General features: G+C 43.6%; 1 protein-coding gene across 2 annotated transcripts in view; it reads right to left on the bottom strand.

The window, feature by feature from the left end:
• Positions 1 to 2,058: 2,058 nt before the first annotated feature.
• rgl1 (ral guanine nucleotide dissociation stimulator-like 1) overlaps positions 2,059 to 21,199 on the bottom strand; it is a 53,407-nt gene continuing 34,266 nt past the window's right edge. The window contains exons 1-18 of one of the 2 annotated variants that reach the window (XM_083970423.1): positions 14,355 to 14,607; positions 11,698 to 11,808; positions 9,691 to 9,899; positions 9,525 to 9,599; positions 9,205 to 9,395; positions 8,395 to 8,519; positions 8,027 to 8,242; positions 7,824 to 7,927; positions 7,585 to 7,669; positions 7,306 to 7,395; positions 6,882 to 6,968; positions 6,559 to 6,591; positions 6,319 to 6,440; positions 5,872 to 5,961; positions 5,516 to 5,702; positions 4,563 to 4,814; positions 4,357 to 4,471; positions 2,059 to 3,918 (exon numbers count right to left, since the gene is read on the bottom strand). In XM_083970423.1, coding sequence (XP_083826549.1) covers positions 3,731 to 3,918; positions 4,357 to 4,471; positions 4,563 to 4,814; positions 5,516 to 5,702; positions 5,872 to 5,961; positions 6,319 to 6,440; positions 6,559 to 6,591; positions 6,882 to 6,968; positions 7,306 to 7,395; positions 7,585 to 7,669; positions 7,824 to 7,927; positions 8,027 to 8,242; positions 8,395 to 8,519; positions 9,205 to 9,395; positions 9,525 to 9,599; positions 9,691 to 9,899; positions 11,698 to 11,808; positions 14,355 to 14,399 — 2,325 coding nt within the window. In that variant the 5' untranslated portion in view covers positions 14,400 to 14,607 and the 3' untranslated portion in view covers positions 2,059 to 3,730. Of the gene's footprint in view, positions 3,919 to 4,356; positions 4,472 to 4,562; positions 4,815 to 5,515; positions 5,703 to 5,871; positions 5,962 to 6,318; positions 6,441 to 6,558; positions 6,592 to 6,881; positions 6,969 to 7,305; positions 7,396 to 7,584; positions 7,670 to 7,823; positions 7,928 to 8,026; positions 8,243 to 8,394; positions 8,520 to 9,204; positions 9,396 to 9,524; positions 9,600 to 9,690; positions 9,900 to 11,697; positions 11,809 to 14,354; positions 14,608 to 21,199 lie in introns of those variants that run through there. The other variant, XM_083970422.1, reaches the window with a different exon arrangement.

Genomic DNA, 21,199 nt, shown 5'->3' with positions numbered 1-21,199 from the left:
ATAATTCATACATGTGCCTTTATTTGATCAGTTTTGCGACAATAGATAACACACATTTAGATACATACAAATCAAACAAAGCTGAAATAATACACAGTTTTACATTATTCCTCATAGATGATGATGCTGGGATGTAAACCCTTAGTGCTGCACTTCATGTCTCATTTGATCCTACAGCTGACATTTGTTTAGCTTTACCAGTCACCTCATACATCTGAATTGGTGTTTGTCTGGCCTGTACCAGAGTACAAACTACTCTCCAGCTCATCTGATTTATACCTGATAACAACCACTAATATAGTGGTAAGCTGAGACAAGCATGCCCTGTGCTGTATACGCTGTATATCTGTGTGGGTGGGTCTTGCCCTCAAGCCAAAACGGCTACAAGGCTGATGCCACAAAGCGCAATGTGGAAACACAACAACACAAGATAGACAGTTTCCTTCTTTGACATTGTGTATATTTATTTGAAGCTTGCCAGCATGCCTGCTGAGTTTATATCTTGCTTTTGTTTCTCATTACCATTCATGCAATGGAATATTTTCCCCTGTGAATTGTGTGTACATCTCTCATGTTTGTGCAGTACTCAGTGGGGGATTTTTTTGTACTCCCCACATGAATGTTGAATTGTTTTTGTCCTTGTGCTTGGATTCACTCAGTGAAGTACAAAGCATTTATATCAAATCCAATAGAACATTTGCTCCTTGTAATTCATGGTATATGAGCTATTAAATAACCAGAATGTCCAACTTGCATTCATCTCCTCTCTTCCTATGGCTTTGTTTAGCTTTTAATGGTCTAATATATTTGTCCCTGATGTGTGAGAAGATGTTTCCCTCATTCTAATGAACTTGAGTTTAGAGCAGTAAAACCCAAACCAGATTCATTGCCCTTTAAGTAAGTACTTCATGCAGAGCAACCACCTGTTGACCTCTCACCATAAACCACTAAGTAGATGCACTTCATTTAGTGCATGCTTCCATCTTCATACATTGTCAGTGCTCAAGCAACAGTTTGAGTGAAGTGAAGTCGAGTTCAATCATCAGGCTGTTATAGTGCTGTAAAGGCCTGATCTCATCCTTCACTCTCTAGCATCTATGAAACAGATAAAAGGGTGGACACTGCTAACAGAAAATACTCGAGTTATTTCCCATGAATAAATGTGTCCCACTGTGCAGAGAGGCTGCAGCGCTGTCATTACTACAACTCATATCCAGGCAAAACTGCTGAGGGGCAAGACAAGGTAAAAGTTTTACATGAAAAATGTGAAAAAGAAAATTGAGAAAAGCTTCGAAAACTAACAAGAATCCAAATACATGAATTTTATTTTTTTTTAGTTCTTATTATTTCAGTATTAAATTTAAAAAAAATGTACAAAGCCCTTGGATTCATACATCTGTATTTAGTAGTTGTGTCCGGTGGTTGGTGTTCTATCAACAATGGAGAAAAAACCCAACTCAAAGTATAGACATGTATAATATACACACTCAGACCTCCACATAAATCTCACACAGTAGAAAAATGCATTTGTTTCCTTTTCATTTGGATCCGTTTCAAGTAGATTTCAAAGCACCACATTTTTTGGATAAGAAGACTCTTGCTTATTTATGTTGTGTTGAATTCATTTTTTGGAGAAAAAAATGTAATTCTTGTGTTTTGAGTCACACCTCAAATGTAAAAAAGAAAAGGAAAAAGGTGTGTTTGTCTTTGGATTTCTGGCAGTGTGACCGGCATAGCAAACTCATCCTCAGGAAAGGAAGGTCATGACTGCTGTGCTCAAGTCAGCAGAAATGTCTTCCACTCAGCAAAATCACTTGGACCCCGTCCAGAACAGCCTGTGGTCTTTTTTATTGACAATGTCAATCCTAACAGGACTGAGCATGTTGTCCATCACAAAACAGAGCCGTCTTCATTCAGCCAGTGCCTCGAGGAGGACATGATGAAGAGTGTAGCTTTGTCAAATAGCTGTGAGATTATTGTCTAAAAATATTAAAAGAAATCACAAACACACAGGACAACCGTCATAATACTGATAATAATTTATTTATTCAGGTAGAAGAAGAGTCTTTGGCAGTGAAGAACAAAGGAACTGAGGGTGATTTAATGAGAACATTTTGAAAATCAAGTGCTGCAAGGAGTGAAATGATTGGGCCATCAGGGACGTTACCATTAGTCCAACATTGAACCAGTTCTCCATAATATTAACCGAGGACAACTGTTTGCATGAAATCATGGCACAAAAGAATGACACTGTAGGAGCTGTGGAGGGTAATTAAAATGAAGAAAATACTCTTTGAGTGTTGATCTGTAAATGTATTACTATCATGTTGACAGGTGATAAAGTGTTGGTGATGTTTCTGTGAAACGGTGACGTGTTGGAAATGAGACAAACAGATGGATGTGTGAAGAGGTGTCTGGCTTCTGTGAGAACAATGAGACAAAGAGTCCCTCAGTGAAGTTTTCCAAATTAGCACTGGCTAAAATATGACACTTTATGAATTTACTTATTTTAAAAAAAAAATCCTTCATCACTCTCCAGTCTGGTTTACAAAATGTATGGCCCGAACTGTGATACAAACACATATAAAAAAACAACAACAACACTTACAAATAAAAAATAGTATTTCATTTTGTGAAGAGGGAGTAAGCCACTGACAGAGTGGCTTGTTCATTCTTCTGTATTCACATCCCATTGGCATCTCCTACTAACTGACAAGTGCAACTCTATAGTTCATATAATGAAGGGCGAAGAGGTACAAGTATGCATCAGTTTGAGACAACATGCATGGTGCTTTCCATTTCAGACACTTCCCTCCTTTCTTGCCCTTCTGTTGTACACCTCTTTTTCAAACAAGCACAAGCAGCACAAATTGCATCTCTACACCCTGAAGATAGGGCAGGTAAGGCCATTTCAACATTTGCCGAGGACTTGTTAAAACCAAGTACTGGAACCAATCAGAATGCAGGTAACACTGCATTCGTCACGCAGCTCACAATATGAGAGGGGCTGAACACTGTGCACACTGTGCACAAGGCGGGACATGGCGGGTAAATGTGCCCCAACCAGGGATAATTATGACATCACAGCTCCTGTCAATCAGTTCATCAATATCATTCAGATTACTGTCAGAGGTCCATTCAGTCATCAATAAAGGCAACAGGACTGGAAACTCAGTCCGCTTCTCTTTCTACTCCACCGTCATCTGTCTCCTCCTCTCTGCATTCATCACTCTTCTATTACAAGAAAAGTTATTATTCAGCTACAAAGACATCACAGGACAAAAGAAGAAAGTACATTTCAATATCAGAATACTGTTGGAGGTCAGGAGTTTGGCTGCTCCCACAACAATGTGCAAAAACCTGTCGTTGTAAAGAGCGGAGGCCACTTGGGGTCGCTGTATCACTCTGTCACAGGCATCACTAGTCAAAAGTTTAGTCTCACTGGCACAGCAGTCACGCTACACATCCATGCTCCATGTTAAGGCTTGACAAAGGGATGGCTCCCTTTAGGAGGAGACTCAAAATGGCAAATTAAAGTCAAAGCAGAGCTTTTCAAAAGTCTTCAGCTCATGGGATCCATCTGTTCCTTCTTGAATCCAGTGAATCCTCCTCAAGCCAATTTGTCCATCCAGCCTCTCCTCCTCAAACCCAACACTTCATGTCCAGTTCACGCCCTCTATTGTCCTGGGTTAGTGGCATCAGGGCAAACTGCAGGGCCACAACGGTCCGGTCACAGTGTAACTTTGCTGAGTCGCAGCGACAGGCTCGAGCGTTGCTGGGTTCGAGGGAGTGTGGAAACACACCGGCTTCTCAGCTGGACCGGTCGACCTGCTGAACCACGCACCCGCAGCAGGAAGTCAAAGTTAGCTGAGGTGTTCATGGCGTAAAATACGTTGGCGTTGTCTGGTATCACCAGCTCTGAGAGACAAAGAAGACGGAGAGCACTATTAAGTGTTTGTGGTTCATGTTACCATGCTTCTAGTCAGCACTACATGGGTCACTGGTGGTTCATTAAGTTTGGAAAACAGCTTATTAGTGGGATAAATTACAATAATAATGATGCTGAATTGCAAATAAAGACTCATCACTTCATAGTAACTGCTGCAGCAGCTTCACTGTTACTGACAATATACCTTGAAATAATACAGTCTATGAAAGATGTAATGTAAGGAAAATGAGCACAAAGCTTCAACTCAGAGAAAAGACCATTAACTCTAGCTGAGAATATGTAGATGTGATAATTGGAAAGGTACAAATGCATTCAGAATGATCACCCCAGACCTTTAAAGATCCCAGAGGAATCCAAGTGTGAAAAATATTAATGAGGCTCATTTGGAAAGTAGAGTCGAGTTTTACCTCTCTCCTCCGAAATGACTTGTACCAGCTCGTATCCCTCCTCTGGCTCCACCTCCAGGTTGTGCTTCGCCATGGCTCTAGAGATTACAGCTGGAGTCTTGTCCTGATTGGTCAACTGTTTAGGTGAGAAAATGCAATCAGACAGGGTTTAACCAGGATCTTCCGTTTTAAATCTGTAAGTCCACTACAAACTCATATTTACTCACCAGTATGCTCTTGTAGAGATTTCCGTTGCCCTGCTCAAGACTGACTCTTATGATGCATGCATCCTGGGCCTGGGTGTTATAAGCTGGGGTTTGGCTTGGGGAGCTCGGAGACATGGGCGTGAGGGAGACGGAGCGTCTGTGGGTGCACGGGGCCCCGGGGAGGGAGGGGGATGCAGGGGTCATGGAGACGCTGGCTGTGGACGAGTTGGTGTCCATGGAGTGGAGTGAGTTACAAGAGGAGGATTCTGATAGCTGAGGAAACATAAAGGAAGTCACAGATGAAACTATAACTCCATCATTGTGCTTCACAAAAACATAGAAACTCTGATAATCTGTTTTCATTTTTCAGCTATTTACACAAGTGAACAGAAGTACTGAAACAAAGTCACACATGCCTAAAGATAAATAAATAAAACTGATTTTCATAAACAGTACAACATTTCAGTCGTTTCACTAAGGGACTGTCCAAAAATTTGAAGTAGGACAATTATGTTTTGTTTTGTTTTTTTGTCTAGTCTATTTTTGGGGGGTAATGGGGGTGGAAGCTTCTTGCATTATTCTCCAATGGCATTTATGAATGTAAAGAAATAAAGATCAAATATTTCGATATATTTCAGGTCTTTTGTTATTACGTCATTTTCTCAAAGACTGTTATTGATAAACTATGTTGTAATTAACATCATTGTTGGCCATGGTTGTACTTTTTTGGTGGCCATGTAAAAAATATTATTCCATTTACATTCATATTATATGTTTTGCACATATTGAACAATTAATTTCTAGGTGCCAATTTAAAAAATCTTACATTATTTTGACATATTTAGAGGAGAAAAAATAGGAGAAAATATTAATAACAGTGGGAGAGGCCCTGCTGTTTCAGCCCTCCCCACAACAATCATTTTTGTACCTAAGCATGACTTCATGAAACACCTTTTCTTAATGTCACAACCAACCTTGTTTTGTTGGGAGTCGGAGGTGTGAGTCGGGGCGGTGAGTCCTTCACTGTCTGAGGGGCTGCTGGAGTCACTGGAGGACACACTGACCGAGTCCATGCTCTCCCCTGAGCTGCCAGTAGGAGGCGATCTCGGCGTCTCCCTGACTGGAGAACTGGCTGCACTATTGTCAGTTCCAAGAAACAGCCTGGAAAGTAGGGGAAGTCAGTTATTAGATAATAAAATAAATAGGTCACAGCAATGTGGTGCTTGAATACGACATCGTCCAATATGACACGTCTGAGCCAAGGAAAAGTATTTTCGACTCGATTTCAGCCGCTAGGTTCTATTAACATGTATCTGCTGGGTGTACTCACAGACTCAGTCTCTTCACCATGCTTTTTCGTGGTTTAGGTGAAGTTGGACTGCTGTCGCCAAGACCCTCAATCTCGCAGGACAAGGCGTAACTGCAAGAAAGAACATAAACAATAAACCTCTGAACATTACGAGGTAGAATCAAGTCATGTGTTCAGTGGTTTTGGGGATCATGAATTCACAGAGAGAAAGAAAGTGAACGTGTGAGAGTGCAACAGAATGAGGGAGAAAATGAAAGCTACCAGAGCAAAAACAACAAGCACAATAGATCAGTAGGGAGCAAAGACATGACATGAGCGAAGACAGCAGGGAGAAGCCAGGAGAACGGAGAGAAAGAGGCTTCTATTGTGTGCTTGTTAACAATGGATCCAACAGACCATGACCTCATGCACTAATTTGCTTGTTATCTATTGAAAAACGGTGCAATCAAGAGAGAAGGTGTTGTGTACCTTTCCTCCTCGCTGAGCTGAGGCTGCCTCTTAAACCAGCGGAGGAAAGTCGGCTCTGCAGTCAGACAGTAGCTGTTGCAAGCCGACTGGAGCAGCTTGATCTGAGCTATCACCTCAAACTCCTAGCAGATGCGGAGAGAAGAAGTCGCCAACGTTAGATGGGTTTCACTTCAAACATCTCACCGTGCTGTAATTGTCTCGGTGTGTAATCATGTCTGATTGCAGCTGCTATACACTCACCCTGCGTCTCTTCTCAAAGTTGATCAGACCACCCTGCGGAGGACACAAAGAGCACGCTGTCAGACCCTGAACATCACATACCAGTGGCTGCTTAGACAAACAGCATTAGGTGCACCACTCCAAAAATGGACCGACAAAATTCCTCACGCACTCATGGAAACTTACGCCCCAGTTACTGACAGCGGTTACACAGACAGACTCTCAGATCTGCAGAGTTGTGTAAAACTCGCAGACACATGCTCTCAAGTATCGAAACACGCACACAAGTGTAAAAGACACACACACATATAATCAGCAGGTGTTGAGGTTTTTTTTTTTTTTACCTCTACTAGGTCGGGCAGCGCTGTATCCAGCATGGTTAGATCAGTGAGGAAAGTCCCTAAGTATGGTATCGTGCCCTGCATTGCTCCCTGTGAACAAAGAGTTATTTGATTACTTTAACAACCACGTAAATTCACTGAGATGCCACAATAAAAGTCTGAGATTTATTTACGCTGTGGTCCTCGCAGATGGCAAAACGGGTTTGTAAAATACAACACAGGCTTAATGTAGGTACAGCACATACTGCATTGAGTAAACAAAGTTAAGCATGCGGCTTCATCATACTGGAGAGGCTAGAACTCACTTTACAGTACATTGCTTTGGAGGAATGTGTTGTTTAAAATTATAAAGCTCCATTTTAGCTGTCTTTGAAAATAGATCCATTTGTCTGGCACTGGTCGTCAAAGCTCTTAGTCTTTGTCTCACCATTTCCCTCTGCAGCTGGAGTCTCTTGTGGGTGCGTTTCTGGTGCTCCTTGGCACAGCTCTCCAGACTGGCAAACTTTGAAGTGCCTTCCTGTGGAGCAAACAGAAAAAATAGCTTCAGTCCTTCAGATTTTTAGAGAGAGAATGAAAGAATCTTTCCAGATCAAGTCTCAAGGCTGTGGAAACAACATCTACACTTTCAAACTGGGATTTTCTTTTCTTTTTTTAAGAGATGACGCTTTCCCTCGCACATGAAATAGCTGGTGAAGTTCGAACTCACCCTCATGAGTAGCTCTCTGCTGGTCAGGTAGTTGTTGTGGTCTGAGAAAATGTCCGACAGCTCCTCAAAGGTCTGCATGCTGTCTCTGTGCGGAGGACAGATTCACGTCAGGTTGTGATATTGGGCACAGCGGCTGCAATAAACACTGAGGAGATGCTGATGGATTCTGCCAAAATGCTAATTCTTCCATCGAAAAACCCGCTGAGATTATCTGCATAGTTGAGGAATTGGAGGCTTACTTGTGCACACAGGCCCATGCTCTTTTCAGCCGGTACAGAGGATTGGACTGCAGTGCCGACACGATGGCTCGCAGAGATGAGAAGTTTTTGCGTATCCGACACTCCTGTTGAAAGAAAACACAAGTCAGTCCCAACTTCCCTCATATTTTTTAAAGGATTTTCTCTATATCAACTTGTCTGCGTGTCTGCGTGCTTCTGCCCACCTGAGCGATGTCTATCCATCGCTGGATGACCCGCGCTCTGACGTGCGGTCTGATCGGTTTGTGTTTCAGCACCGTGCTGACCACGCAGGCCGCCACGGCATTGAACTGAGTGATGGTGGCACGGATGGTGGGGGCACTGTGCTTGTTGTGCTTCTTGTCCCTCTGAGACCAGATGGAGCCCAGGCAGTGGTGGGGTACGACTTTTTTAAACAGTAGCTGGAGCAGGAGAAAAAGGCTGGTGTTAGTACGACGACACCGGAGAAACACGCGCGGGCCGGGACGTAACTTGTGTAAATCTTTCCCCTCCTACGCAACACACACCGCCAGTCCTCCCCCCGTGTGTGTCCGTCTCATTTCCCTCAACTTACCGCATCCATGTAGGTCAGCTGCTCAGCCACCAGGTCCGCGTCGAACGACAGGAAGTCCTCCTGGACCTCGATCTCCACTTCTTCCTCTTCCCCCAGGCAAAAAGAACTGTTGCCATGGAAACCAGCTGAAAGCAGAGCAACAGGATTAATTTTGCACTGTTTTGGAATCAAGTAGGAAAATGGATTTCGGTTCACAGTTAAAATTTTTATTGTTGCCCTCTAACTATAATTTTTGCTGATTTAAGAGACAATGCAGAAGGAAAAGACCTGAATAATATTATTAGTATGGTGGGAAAAGCCTTTATTTTCCGAGCTACAAAAAGACAACAATTGAATCTAGAAAGCTTCAAAAATATTCCTGAAATTTCAGTGGTCACTCGAAAAAGACATTAGCAGAAATAAAGAACAAAATGTAATCTTCAAACGTGGGTGGGAAATTTTGAGCCAGGGTGAAGGTTGGTCTTTATCCTAAAATAGTGATAATTGTAACGGAGGGCCGTTTTACTTCCTTTCTACCATTATTCATTTATTTATTTTTCCTTTTTCTTCACCTTTATTGTGTTTTTGTTGTTTGTTGTTGTTGTTGTTAATGTTGTTATTGCTACTGTGTTTATTATTTTTGTCCTTCTTTATGGTTTGGTTTTACTGTTGATCGTGTTTATTTGTTTGTAATTGTGGATTTGTAGCAATGATTTTGATTTTGTGAAAAAAAAAAAAAAGATATCTAAAAAAAAAAAAATTGTGCATTTTGATAGTGCTGGAGAGATCATGAAACTACACGTTAACAAAAGACAGTTTGTTAATGTTTACCATCAGTGTCATCGGTGTTGGCCTGACTCTGCAGCTGCTCCAGCAGACCCTCTGCCCGCCTCAGGGCCTCGGACCCGGGCAGGGCCTTGCGCAGGTAGCCCATCAGCCTGTGGAGACAGGGGTAGTCAGGGTGCTCCTGGAAGTCTTCAGGACACTGATCCAGCCAGGCACGTAGGATGGATGCCAAGGCACTGTGGAGACATCTGAATGTTAAGAGAGCTAACAGTGATGTGGAGGAGGTAAATCGTAAAATGTTATCTATAGAAAGTTGTTTGAATGGAAGGGATGACATGGACTTGGATAAATGGATAAAAACTCACTTTCTGATGGCTCCATTGGTTTCAGAGCCCTGGCATCTCTCTGTGCCTTGTCCATTTTCCTCCACGCAGCCATACCTGCAACACAGAACAAGCATGTTTAAAACCACTAAATCACATAATCGCTACATTATCCTGGTTTTATATGAAACACCTCGATTCAGGCTACCTGTCCAGCAGAAGCTGCAGTACAGTCTGTGTGCTGGTGAAGGCTCTGTAGGTGGACAGGAAGATGGAGGTGTAGGTGAGGTCGTTGTCTCCAAATGCCGTCAGTAATGTCTCTACCAGCCGTTCCAGTGTTCCAGCACGGATACTGCGGATTTTGCAGGTCTCCAGCTGGCTCACTGTGTGGCCAGGAGGCAGACGATCCCCCTCCGCCTGAAAACACACATATTTTCACACTGTTAAACCAGGGTGAACTGAGGTATACTCCAATGCTTTACAACGGAAGATGCTGCTTTCGTTTGTGCATGTAGGTACATATTTATTCTTATACTGTTGTTTGACATCTGGATACATTTGGGCACCGAGAATAGGTACACTCCAAACTGTTGAATAATAGGAGTGAGAGACTATTCAATAGAAGACAAAAAAAGATGGATGGAGGGAGGAAGCAGCGAGGACAATCGTGACCTATATTTAATTCCGATTTCTCCAGATGTGTCCGACAATTGTGTCCGCAGGGAAATACAGTGAGTGGTTAAAAAAAACGGGCAGGGAGAGAGAAGATGAAGAGGTGGCACCAGCATGGAAAGAGAGGGAGAGAGAAAGAGAGAGAGAGAGACCTTGGTGAAGTTAGCACGCTACAACAGGAAACTTTCCAATCTGCTTTTAATCACAGCGGGCCCCTCCTCCACCGTCCCTCCAGACACAGAGGACGACAGCAGCAGAGCTAAGTTCTCCCAGCACTGCCTTCTGATAACAGCTCGGCACACACACACACAAACACACGAAATATGGTTATTCATCTGTGTGAGGTGACGCATCGCACAGTCACCCACAAGCACCATTTACAAAACACTCAAATTTACTGACTTTGTGACCAAATCTACTACACACACACACACAACAACACACACTCCAAACTCTACACAGGGCGTGGGCCCTACAAGCCCACTGATTGTAATTGCAGTTACTCACTCACAATCGGGTGTTTATAGTAAATATACTGACGTCTCAATAGGGATCGCTCTATATTCTACTCCACAAACACTGCTGCTGTATAAAGCACACACATTGTTTTCATTAGCTCTTATACAGTCGGCAGCTCATGTCGTTGTCAATATATCAATACAGTCTCAGAGCTGTTATCTATTTATTCTTTCATGTGCCAATCTCCATCCACCATGTCGAGCACAAAGAGACAAACAAACCAACAACACAAGATCCTGATTTTTCTTGTAAACAAAGAAAACTCCCAAATATCTGAGTTGTGTTTCTGCTCTCAAGCTGAGAGAGCTCCTGGGAGAATCTAAGGACCCCTAATTGGACCTTCTGTGCAGGATAATAATATACTGTATAACATCTTATTAAGCCGATATAAACAGCGCAGCGCAGGAAACAGTAAGGCCTCATATGCACTGAAAGAAAATGCACAACTCAAGGAAAAGCCTTTAATACCCCCCCCCCCCCCCCCCCCCGCCTTTTTTTTTTGTCATACCAGCGTTTCATAAAACACTGCTGTACAAAGGAACGAGCAGTTTTGCTGGCAGCCGGGAAAGTCAGGAAATCACATGCTTTGGCTAAACAGTGCAGGTCTGGTGAAACTGTTGATTTTCAGCAGGCTACTAAATAGGTGTTGTCTAAACTGGGAGATTTATAATTCAAAATGTTAAAACAAAAACATCCTGGGTGGTGCACAATGCTGCGAGAGACGCCCCACAATTGAAAGACACAGTGCAGTTTCAAACAATAGAGATTAGGTTCTTCTGTTTTTCAGCTCTGCAGGACGCACACGAGCCACTGGATTGCTTTTATAAACCATCCACACGTGATGAGTTCCACATCAGAGGCTTTTCACAGTTTGCATTTCTCACCGCAACAGGTTGGGAAAGTGGAAAAAAGAAAGGTTTTGATATGCATAATATGCCTCACTGATGGTTTTGGAGTTGACTCATCATGTGCCCCTTGGAAAACTGCTCCATCAGCTGTGATTCTGCCAGAAGGGCTTACTCACCCCCAGCCATCTTGCTCCCTTGTTGGCCGCCTGTTGAATCTGAACCCTCTTCAGTGTCACATTGTAGATGGCTCCTTCCTCTACTTCCTCCCCCCAGTCCTGCACCGAGCTCTGCAAAGGAGAGAGGAGGGAAAATGTTAAGAGTTGCGTTTAGGATATAAAGAGACAACAGTTTCCTGTAAGTTAACTGCTACTTCCACAAGAAGTGTCATTTTTATAGTTTAGCAAAAAAAAAAAAAAAAAGTAATTTACCCCTTTTGGAAACGTGTCGACGAGAAAAGCAGATGGCAGAATGAGAAAAACAAAGAAACACGACCACAGCACTCAAACAAACTAGGAAGAGAAGAACTGAGGTGCAGTAAAACATCAAGCGAGACCAGCTCCCCAACCCCCACCACCGCTGCAGCCTGCCAGGCCTCCCTCCCTCATTCCCTCCCCGTCTTTACTCCCTCTTTTATTCCCTATCCATCTCTTTCACAGTGTCTCTTGAGCTGAAGTCAGAGCTGGACTGCTTTCCTGGAGCTCCGAAAAGCTTGAGATAAGAGCCAGAATGGATGCCGCCTCTCAAACAAACCCCTACTTAGTAAAAATTTGCATCACTTTTTCTCTCTGTTGATTCGTCTTTGTCTGTTTGTCTGCATAATTATACAAGCCAAGAGAGCTTGATTACAAATCTGTGTCTCAAGAGCTCAACCACACTTAAATCAACTTGTAAGACTGAGTGGATTTGTGCTCATCTTGCAGGCATGGGCCCATATGTACTGTGTCTGTCTCTGGTTGTAAATCACTGACAAACAGCAGAGAGCATAAACAAACACAGGGAGCAGAGACAAATTAAAATACAAAACTCCAGCTCAGACAGAGCGAGAGCAAACAGGCTGAGTTCTGCTGAGACATCAACATACGGAGACAAAAACAGAGGCAGGGAGACAGCGAAGGAGAGGGACTGGCCAAATATAAACACCACGCATGCAGTATTATGGCCAAGTCTTCACACACACACACATGCAGGCAGCAGCAGCCAAGATCACTCTCACTTGTCCCCACTTTCATTTACACAGCTCAGTGGCAAAGTCCAAACTATTCCCCCAAACAGAAGGGACGGCAAAAGAAAAAGGTCAGGGGTCAAAGTCGCCTTTAACAGGCTCAATAGACGGTCCAGGAGGCTAGTGGCACTCAGCCATGACTGCACCGTGTTTGGGTTTGAACAGAAACATGTGATGCAGAAATGAAAAGAAAGCCCTCCAACTGAAAACACAAAGAGGAGAAAGGAGTGAGAGGAGTAAAAAAAAAAAGGAAAAGAAGGGATTTTCACAGGCTTTGACGGGTGAAAGCAGCAACCATGTGCGTGAAACATCTACATGCCCCATCCCCTAAAGAGCCCTTTTTTCAGCATTGTGTCTCATGGTCAGCAACATGTCTCTGGGTTTTTTAGCTTCTGCTGCTGCTGGCCGCCGGCTGGATGGCTGGCGCAGAGACAGATAAATACATCAGTGCATGAGTCATGCAGTCCACACACTCCCAAAACAATAGCGGGAGGTCTCTGTGCTGGCCGGCCCAGGCTGCTGAGTTCACAGTCTGCACACACACACACACACATACACACACACATACACACAGCCTGCTTTTTGTCAGCCACAGAGCTGGAGATGTTTTTCAGAGCAAAAGAAAAGAGGGGGGGGAAAAAGGGAGAGAAAAGCTCTGCTCACTTTATGCACCGAGAGTTTAAAGCTTATTGCGAGACAAAGTTCCATGAGCTTGCATGAAAATGGAAATCAAAACAGTCTGTCACAGTGATGTTTCCATCCACCAGGGGAGAAAGAAACAATAAAGTATATTTACCACGGGAAACCTGGCAGAGTATTATGGGATGGGTTTCCACAGAATATACCAGCTTATCAAATGCTGCTGGGTGAGGTGTAAACAGGAGATGAGCTGTTTGTTTACTCTCTGTGTGACAACTTGGACAGAAGATGCTCACTACGTGCAGAGGGAGGAGGACACTGAGGACAGCAGAGAGGACAATATAGCTGGACGTCCCCAGCTCAAATAGAGCTAATCTGCCTATCATCCCATCAGCTGCGTGTGAAACAATACTCCCAGGATAACAACAACAGTGGTGTTGAGTCTTTGGCGCTGATCTGTTGGCTTTTGTGCTTTCCTCGCCTGAGCCCAGCTGGGTCCCGTGGAGAGACACTGATGGCCCCGGGGCCTCGCCAATTGTATCCCCCTCCCCACCACCACCACCTCTCTGTTTCACTCCAGAGTTTTCATATCCATCATCATGGAGGGGAGAGTTAGCGGATCGAGTTGTTGTTTTATTATTAGTATTACACCCCCTTGCTCCCTTGCCCACCAAACTTTGCACGGCATCTTTACGCACCAGCAATGTGGGTTAAACTGGATTTAAAGCCTTGGGAAAACAATTAAAACTCAATGTTCGGCTGAACCCCCTCCCTCCTCCTCCTCCTCCTCCTCCTCTTTCCCCCTTTATCCGCTACTTTCCCAAGCCTGCAAACACCCCCTCCTCCTTTCTCTCCCCCAATTCCCTCTTTAACCTCTCGCCGCCCCCCTTACTCTGCAAAACCACAAACTCAACAGCAGTGCACAAATCACGAGAGGGTTTTGTTATTGTTATTGTCGTGTTGTTATTTTACCATTTTAGTTTTCCAGGCGAACTTCATGGTGAGCTTTTCTTTCATGATCCGGGGACAGCATCAGAGCTCGGAGATAATCCGACAAGAAGAAAAAAGAAAAAAAGAAGAAGGAGAAGAAGTGTTCCTTTTTTTGTGGGAAAACAAAATCCAAGGTCCTCGCTGTAAAATGAGATTTGTTCTCCTTCACCACACACACACACTTTCACACACACTCTCTCACACACTTTGGTCCGCTCCTCTTCAAACTCCAGATCCTCCTCTCTGACTGTCAATAGGCTCTCCCCTCTTCTACTGAATTAGCAAACTCCTCCCACTCGCCCTCACAACAGTCCTGCTCAAACTCCTCCTCCTCTTCTTCTCTTTTTGTGCGACTAAACCTACAACAACGTGCGTACATACGGACGCAAGGCTGTGATTTGTGTTTGCGCAACTCATCAAGAACATAAATCTGCGAAATTCATACAGCAAATGACTGACTTTTACAACGTGTTTATTAATCTTTGACTGTGTATTACTTTAAAACAGATGAATGAGTTAAAACATGTCCAAGTTTGATTTTATTGTGATGTTTTTTTTCTAAAGCAGAACAAAGGTTTTTTTTCTGGTTATGATGGACATAAATAACCATATGCAGTACTACAATGTAGAAAATGGTTTCTAATTGCCGTAATGTTTTAATAAACCAACATCTGATCTGAATTTACTCTCATTTTCATTATTTGCTTATAGCCTAGTTTAAATTATTGTTTTTACTCAAACAAAACTCAAAACTCACATGACCATAAACACAATAAAAGAGTTATTGACCACTATGAGTGGAAGAAATTCCCTCACAACATGACTCAAACACCACAGATATCAGACCTGTGTGAACTCTAATGGTAAATCTATCTGAAGTAAAACAGCAGTCTTTTCAGACCAGAGTCAAATCCAGTCTGAATCTTTAAGTCGGTCCTTTTAGTGTAAAAGGCCTCACAGTCCACTGTGTGGGACAATACAAGGAAGGCCGTAGATGCCGTCACCAGCACTGTGCATTGTCAGTGACAGAAGAGGAGAATAGGCTTATGTGTGTGTCAGTGTGTGTGTGTGAGAGAATGGGCAACACTGTGTTCCTCTGTGAATGCGCCTTCACACGTACTCAAACAACCCACTTGTGAATAAAGGAGAATATATGAATCAAGCGCCCACTTTGTGTGGGGTCTTTTTCTACAAAGTTGTATCGTAAACATGTATCAACTGTGAATAAGCAGCGGTTCATTCATTTATAAGTCCAGTAAAAGTCAGCTGAGCAAATGCCAAACTACTGATCCAGAGTCATCAGGAAGAGTCAGTAAGAAACCTCATGATACTTAATATTGTTGTCTGGATCAGTGGGAGAGATGCTGGACCTGCTGTGTGTGTGTACGTGATATGTCTACCCACTCTTCTTGCTCCCATAACACCAACACGTAACCCCCAACGTCACACTCAGCGTCACTGAATGTTACAAGCAGCAGGGTGCACCCACACACACACACACACAAGTCAAGGTGCCCACTTTTGTCATCATTGCTCCCTGCCAGCTTTGCATGGAGTGCACCCAGAGGCCAGGGAAGCCTTTCCTCCGTCACCATGTGTTTATCAAACGCAATGTTTTTATCAGTTTTTCCCCTTATTGCTGACCGTTCATCATGCTGCGTATCTGGCCGGGCTCCAGTTCCCAGGCCGAGCTGCCCCGGTGTCCGCCGGGGTCCGTGGAGCTCTGAGAAGCCCAGAGGGGCAGTGGGAAGGTTGTGGCCCCACGCGACCTCCAGCTCTATCCCAGGGGGATCGGAGTGTTGGTCTCACAGTGGGAGCGATGTCATATTTCAGGGCAAACAAGACGTCTGACAAATGTGACAGCTGTTGCCCTGTGAGATGGATGAGCAGATGAGTACACACAACTTTCAACTTGAGATCAAAATGTGAAATGTATTCTCTTTCTGTGGGGTCCGAGTCCACAGAAGTAAAATCAGTCAGTAGCTATACCAGTGGTATCATAAGGGACCTGTTCTGCCGTTTAGGCCAGAAATCAGAAAATGTCAAAGCTGTTTTTAGGTATTTTGTTCCACATCCTTAGTGACTTTCAAATTAAGCCAAGTTAAAAGAATAGTTTGACATTTTAGAAAATTTGCCAGAAAAAGAATTAAACTGCAGCCAGTTGGCTTAGCATGGCACATAGACTATAGTGACAAGAGTAAACAGCTAGCGTGAGTCTCAGCATGGTAACAATATCTGCCAACCAGCACCTCTAAAACTCATTGAGAAACACAATGTATCTGGTGTATTTAAGTCACACAAAAAGGGAAGTGAGTGTTTCACTGCCAGTGTCGGCCACCTCATGGTGACAAGACTCTGAGAAGTTACTGCTGCTGTAAAAGAGACAGTCCAGCACTAAACGCATTTTAATTGACTTATTCAGACTGATTGAATGAATTATGAATTTAATACATAAGGCTTTAAATTAATTGACAGTGTTTGTTTAGTGTTAACTGGAATTTTCAAGGTCAACACCCGAGGCTTCATTTTCTATCTTTCAGGTTTTATAACAAGTTAATTGAGCTAATTGTTGCTACTTATAGCCTATTCTGTTTTCATGAGTTAGTGCAACAGTTCATAAATTAACAATATTTTTTAGGTAAGACAGGGATCCTTTTTATGTGTAACTGTTGTGAAACAAAACCGCAATATTTCACACTGATGTGTTGCCTGAAGTTCAACTGTGATTTATGAGTGAGTGGCATCTTTATGTCTATATTTGAAAATCTATCACAGTATGCATGATATTCCTGCACTCCAACACAGGGTGATCCTCATTCCAAGATTTCCTTCCTCTTGGAAAACTAATGACGCAGTCACACTTAGGAAAGCCCTTGACGAACAGGTCAAAGCAGTTTTTTTTTGTTTTTTGTAATGGGTTCCTGCCATTACAGGACTTCCTAGGCAGGCTCTTCTCTCTGTTCGACAAAGTCCGAACAGGGAGCTATAGAGCAGAAACAGAAACAGGACAAAAACAGGAGGAGCACTGCTCACTCTGTTATTGCACCAGTGTGGGGAAAAACGCACATTCCAGGAAATCTCCCACTTCCTGCCTCCAGCCTCCTGACTCCAGCGAGTCCTGCTGTCCTCATACCTGACTGGCTGGGGAGCCTCTCTGGCCTGGAGCATGGGTCATAAATGCAGACCAATAAGAAAATGGAGGAGAGGAGAGGAGAGGAGAGGAGAGGAGAGGAGAGGAGAGGAGAGCAGAAACAAACACTATGGATCACAGAACTATAAAATAAGACCAAGCCACAAACACCTACAACACATCTTCGCATGTTTAATGTCTCAGTGTTTACACCCAAGATAAGAAGGTCATGCAGCCAAGAAAGTGTAGGACGCTGTTGAGATTAACTTGAAAGGACATTATCTCTCCTGTGAGTGTGTGAGGGAGAGACAGAGACAGAGACACAGACAGGCGGGGGAGAGTTCACAGCACAGTCAGAAACTGAGAGGATCCATACTGGCTGAGAGACAAGCGTGATGCAACTGAACCATCTCGTACGCTTCCAGAGAAGGAGTGATTTCATATATCAGACCGGACAGAGACGCGGTGCTTTTCCTCTCTGCTGGAAACGCATAAACAAAGGAAGGGAGACTCATCATTTCACCCAGTGTGAGGAGTATCAGCTGTGAGTGCAGCCAAATACTCCAGTGGAAAGTCATTGTGTAGAGACTGAAAATTAAGGAGGTCTTTCCTGCTGCAATATCTGGACCAAATGTGCCTGTAGGTTTGTTCTCTGTTTAGACATTTTGTTTTTTCACTCGTTTTTTTGGGGTCAAGTGTTTGTTCAGTTGTGTGTGTGTTGTGTGCACGCGCACGGGGCAGCATGTCCACTTGTGTTTCACTGTATGTTTGAGTGTGGTTAGTGGGTTTGTGTTTCCAAAGCATACTGGCCAGTAGAGGGCAGAGTTCATAAACCGCTGGGTTTATCCAGAGTCAGCAGAGGTTTTAGTCCAGACCAGGCCAGAGCAACAAAACCCAAGAGGGTTTGGATTTATGGTGCAGGGTCAGGAAGATCTGCTATCACTCAATAAACCTCAGCATGAGACCATCAAAGTAGCTTAAATAGGTCATTTAAGAGCAGTGAAGCAGCAGCGGTGCACTCAGCAGATGAGTGTTTCAATCCAGTAGTAACAACAATGACAATAGAGATGTGTAAGGACATGTCAGGTCATCTCATAACACACACAGCTGCATCTTCTCTCTCTGTGTCTCATTCGGTCAACTGAGCCCTTTGTTTAAACAGCCACATTAAAGCCCCGTCTGCCTCTCTCCTTCTCTTATGTCATGTCTCTGCTCCTAAGATCTATTGTCCTGGCTGTTGTTGAGCTCTCCCACTCTCTCTCTCCATCTCCTCCCTCTCTCTCTCTCTCTCTTTCTGTGTGTGTGTGTGTGTGGATGGGTGACATCATTAGTTTCCAGTAAAGTCCAGAGCTGTAGACAGAGACCCCTCCTCCTCCTCTGCACTTCACATCCACAGAGAAACAGACACATGTTTCAAGGAGCACTGTTTGTTCAATTCAGGTGTTTTAGATTTTTATTTTTTTTTTAATCTAATTTGTTATGGTGGCATGAAACTTCATGAAACTGTGAAACATTATTATATCTTATTTGCTAATTTTAATTTTTCACACCCTACTTGTCGCAGAGATAATCCTCGGAGGTGTTTTCAGGTGTCTCTGCATTTAGAGGAGTTACGATAAATGAGACAAATCCCAGCACACGCAGACGCACATACACACACATACACACACCCTTTCATGGGGCCCCAACTCTGACCCCCCTCTAGATCTAAGCCCTGCTAAGCCTTGAATGAATCAGTCTGGACTGGCTCGGTTGTCTGTCTGACCCCCCTCCTGCTAATGAGAGCCGGACCATCTGTTGCCCAACAGATACACGCTACACTAAAGTACACTACACTCAAGTTGTCACATACGCAACAAAAACAACACACACCACCGACTGAAGCCAGTGACACGCTGGTGGCAATGCTGCCTCGCCAAAAATCTGAAATCACACCGAGAAGCTACAGCGGCAGACACAAGTCGTCACATCAGTGTGTATATAATAAAACAAATTCAACCATTGTCCTGTTTCAAGTTTCACCTTATGGACTGTTGGTTACTGTGAGAGCTCACTGTAAGAAAGCACCTCATTTCTGATGTGGTGCTTGTTTTCATACTGAGAGACATTTTGAGCCTGTCTGCACTTCTGTAAGTGTTAAAGTGAAGTGTGAAGCATGTGCATCATAGGAAACGAAACTGTGCAAGTGATGCACACAGCGACACACATCGCAGCTGTTTCAAAAGAAAGAGGCAGTAGCTCAAAAACAAGCATCAATAACACCAAGTTACCATAACACCAAGTGGCATATAAGAGTACTTTACTCTGTGAAGACAATATGGACGCAAGTATGGTAGCACTGTACATACAGATACTGTGTTGTATGTGTAAAATATCTGGCTGTTTTTTTATTTATTTTATTTTTTTACAACATTTATTTATCAAATGCCAGACAGTCATAAAGTACATAAGTACATACAAATAGTATCCTTTCTTTTGCTTTTTATAACATTCAATGAACTTAAATGAACTAATATCCGGCCGTTTAACGTATACAGGGTATACTTCTTCCTCTTTCGTTGTTTTTGACCTTGGCACTGTCCGTGATCTGCTGACCTGAAGAATGTGTTAGTGCTGACCACTCATATTAATAACTGGACAACAGCAAGCCCACAGCTTTACACACTAATACCACTTACACACACACACACATCTAAACACACACGTGCCCGCTAATACATGCAGTCCTGGTCATATGTCTTGACTAATACTGCGTGTCCTGGTTGAGCGGGAAAAGAAAAAGAAGTGCGTGTGTGTGTGTGTGTGTGCGTGTGCGTGTGCGTGTGATGAGGGCACCTTGCCACACACACATGAGCACACACGCAGGCACAGGCATGAAGCTGCCAAACCATCTAAATCAAAACCAATCTAAATCAAAGATCTGCAGCAGCATATTGCCTTCTGCCTACTCCCATCCCACACACACACACACACAAGCAAACACGTGCGAACACACACACACCCACACACACACACACACACACACACACACACACACACACACACACACACACACACACACACACACACACACACACACACACACACACAGGCCACCACAAAGCACACACCCATCTCCATATGGTGTGATGTGCTTCTGCCCCAGTTGAGCGATCTGCTCCTGCGGTGTTGTTGATCTGGGATGGACGCTCGGGTGACAGGGACAATGCCTGCAGTATTGACTTTTCACACCAGTCCTATTATGTGACCTAATTAGGCCCAAGATCACAATACGAACTTCTACAGAGCAGCAGGCAACCGCACAACTTGACACTCTGTGGGGTCACCCAAGTGTGTAAACATCATCTTAAGTGGTGGACTGAATGAGAGGATGATGGAGACCTGGATTTCAAAGAAAAGAGAAGTCTGGTAGTTTGTGAGTTGTGAAATCTGAGACAATTAGTATGGACAGATATGAGTGGTCAAGAGTCCATTACTGTCTCTCCAGCTGTGTGCTGTATTGTCTGTGTTTACTGATGTCTGCCGCTGTAAAATGTATCAATATGTCAGACTTAACTCACACAGCCGGAAAAAAACAGGCCAAAAGCTGCAGAACTCATCTTAGCCAGATGAATGAATCACAAACTGTTGAAATCGTTGTCAAGTCGTCAAAACACATGACGAGCAAGAAGCTAAGAAAAAAAAAAAGAAGTTTAGG

This window comes from Trachurus trachurus (genome assembly GCF_905171665.1).
Source record: "Trachurus trachurus genome assembly, chromosome: 4".
Taxonomy (NCBI): Eukaryota; Metazoa; Chordata; class Actinopteri; order Carangiformes; family Carangidae; genus Trachurus; species Trachurus trachurus.
Note: the sequence above shows the minus strand (reverse complement) of the source record. Positions and strands in the feature narration are given on the sequence as shown.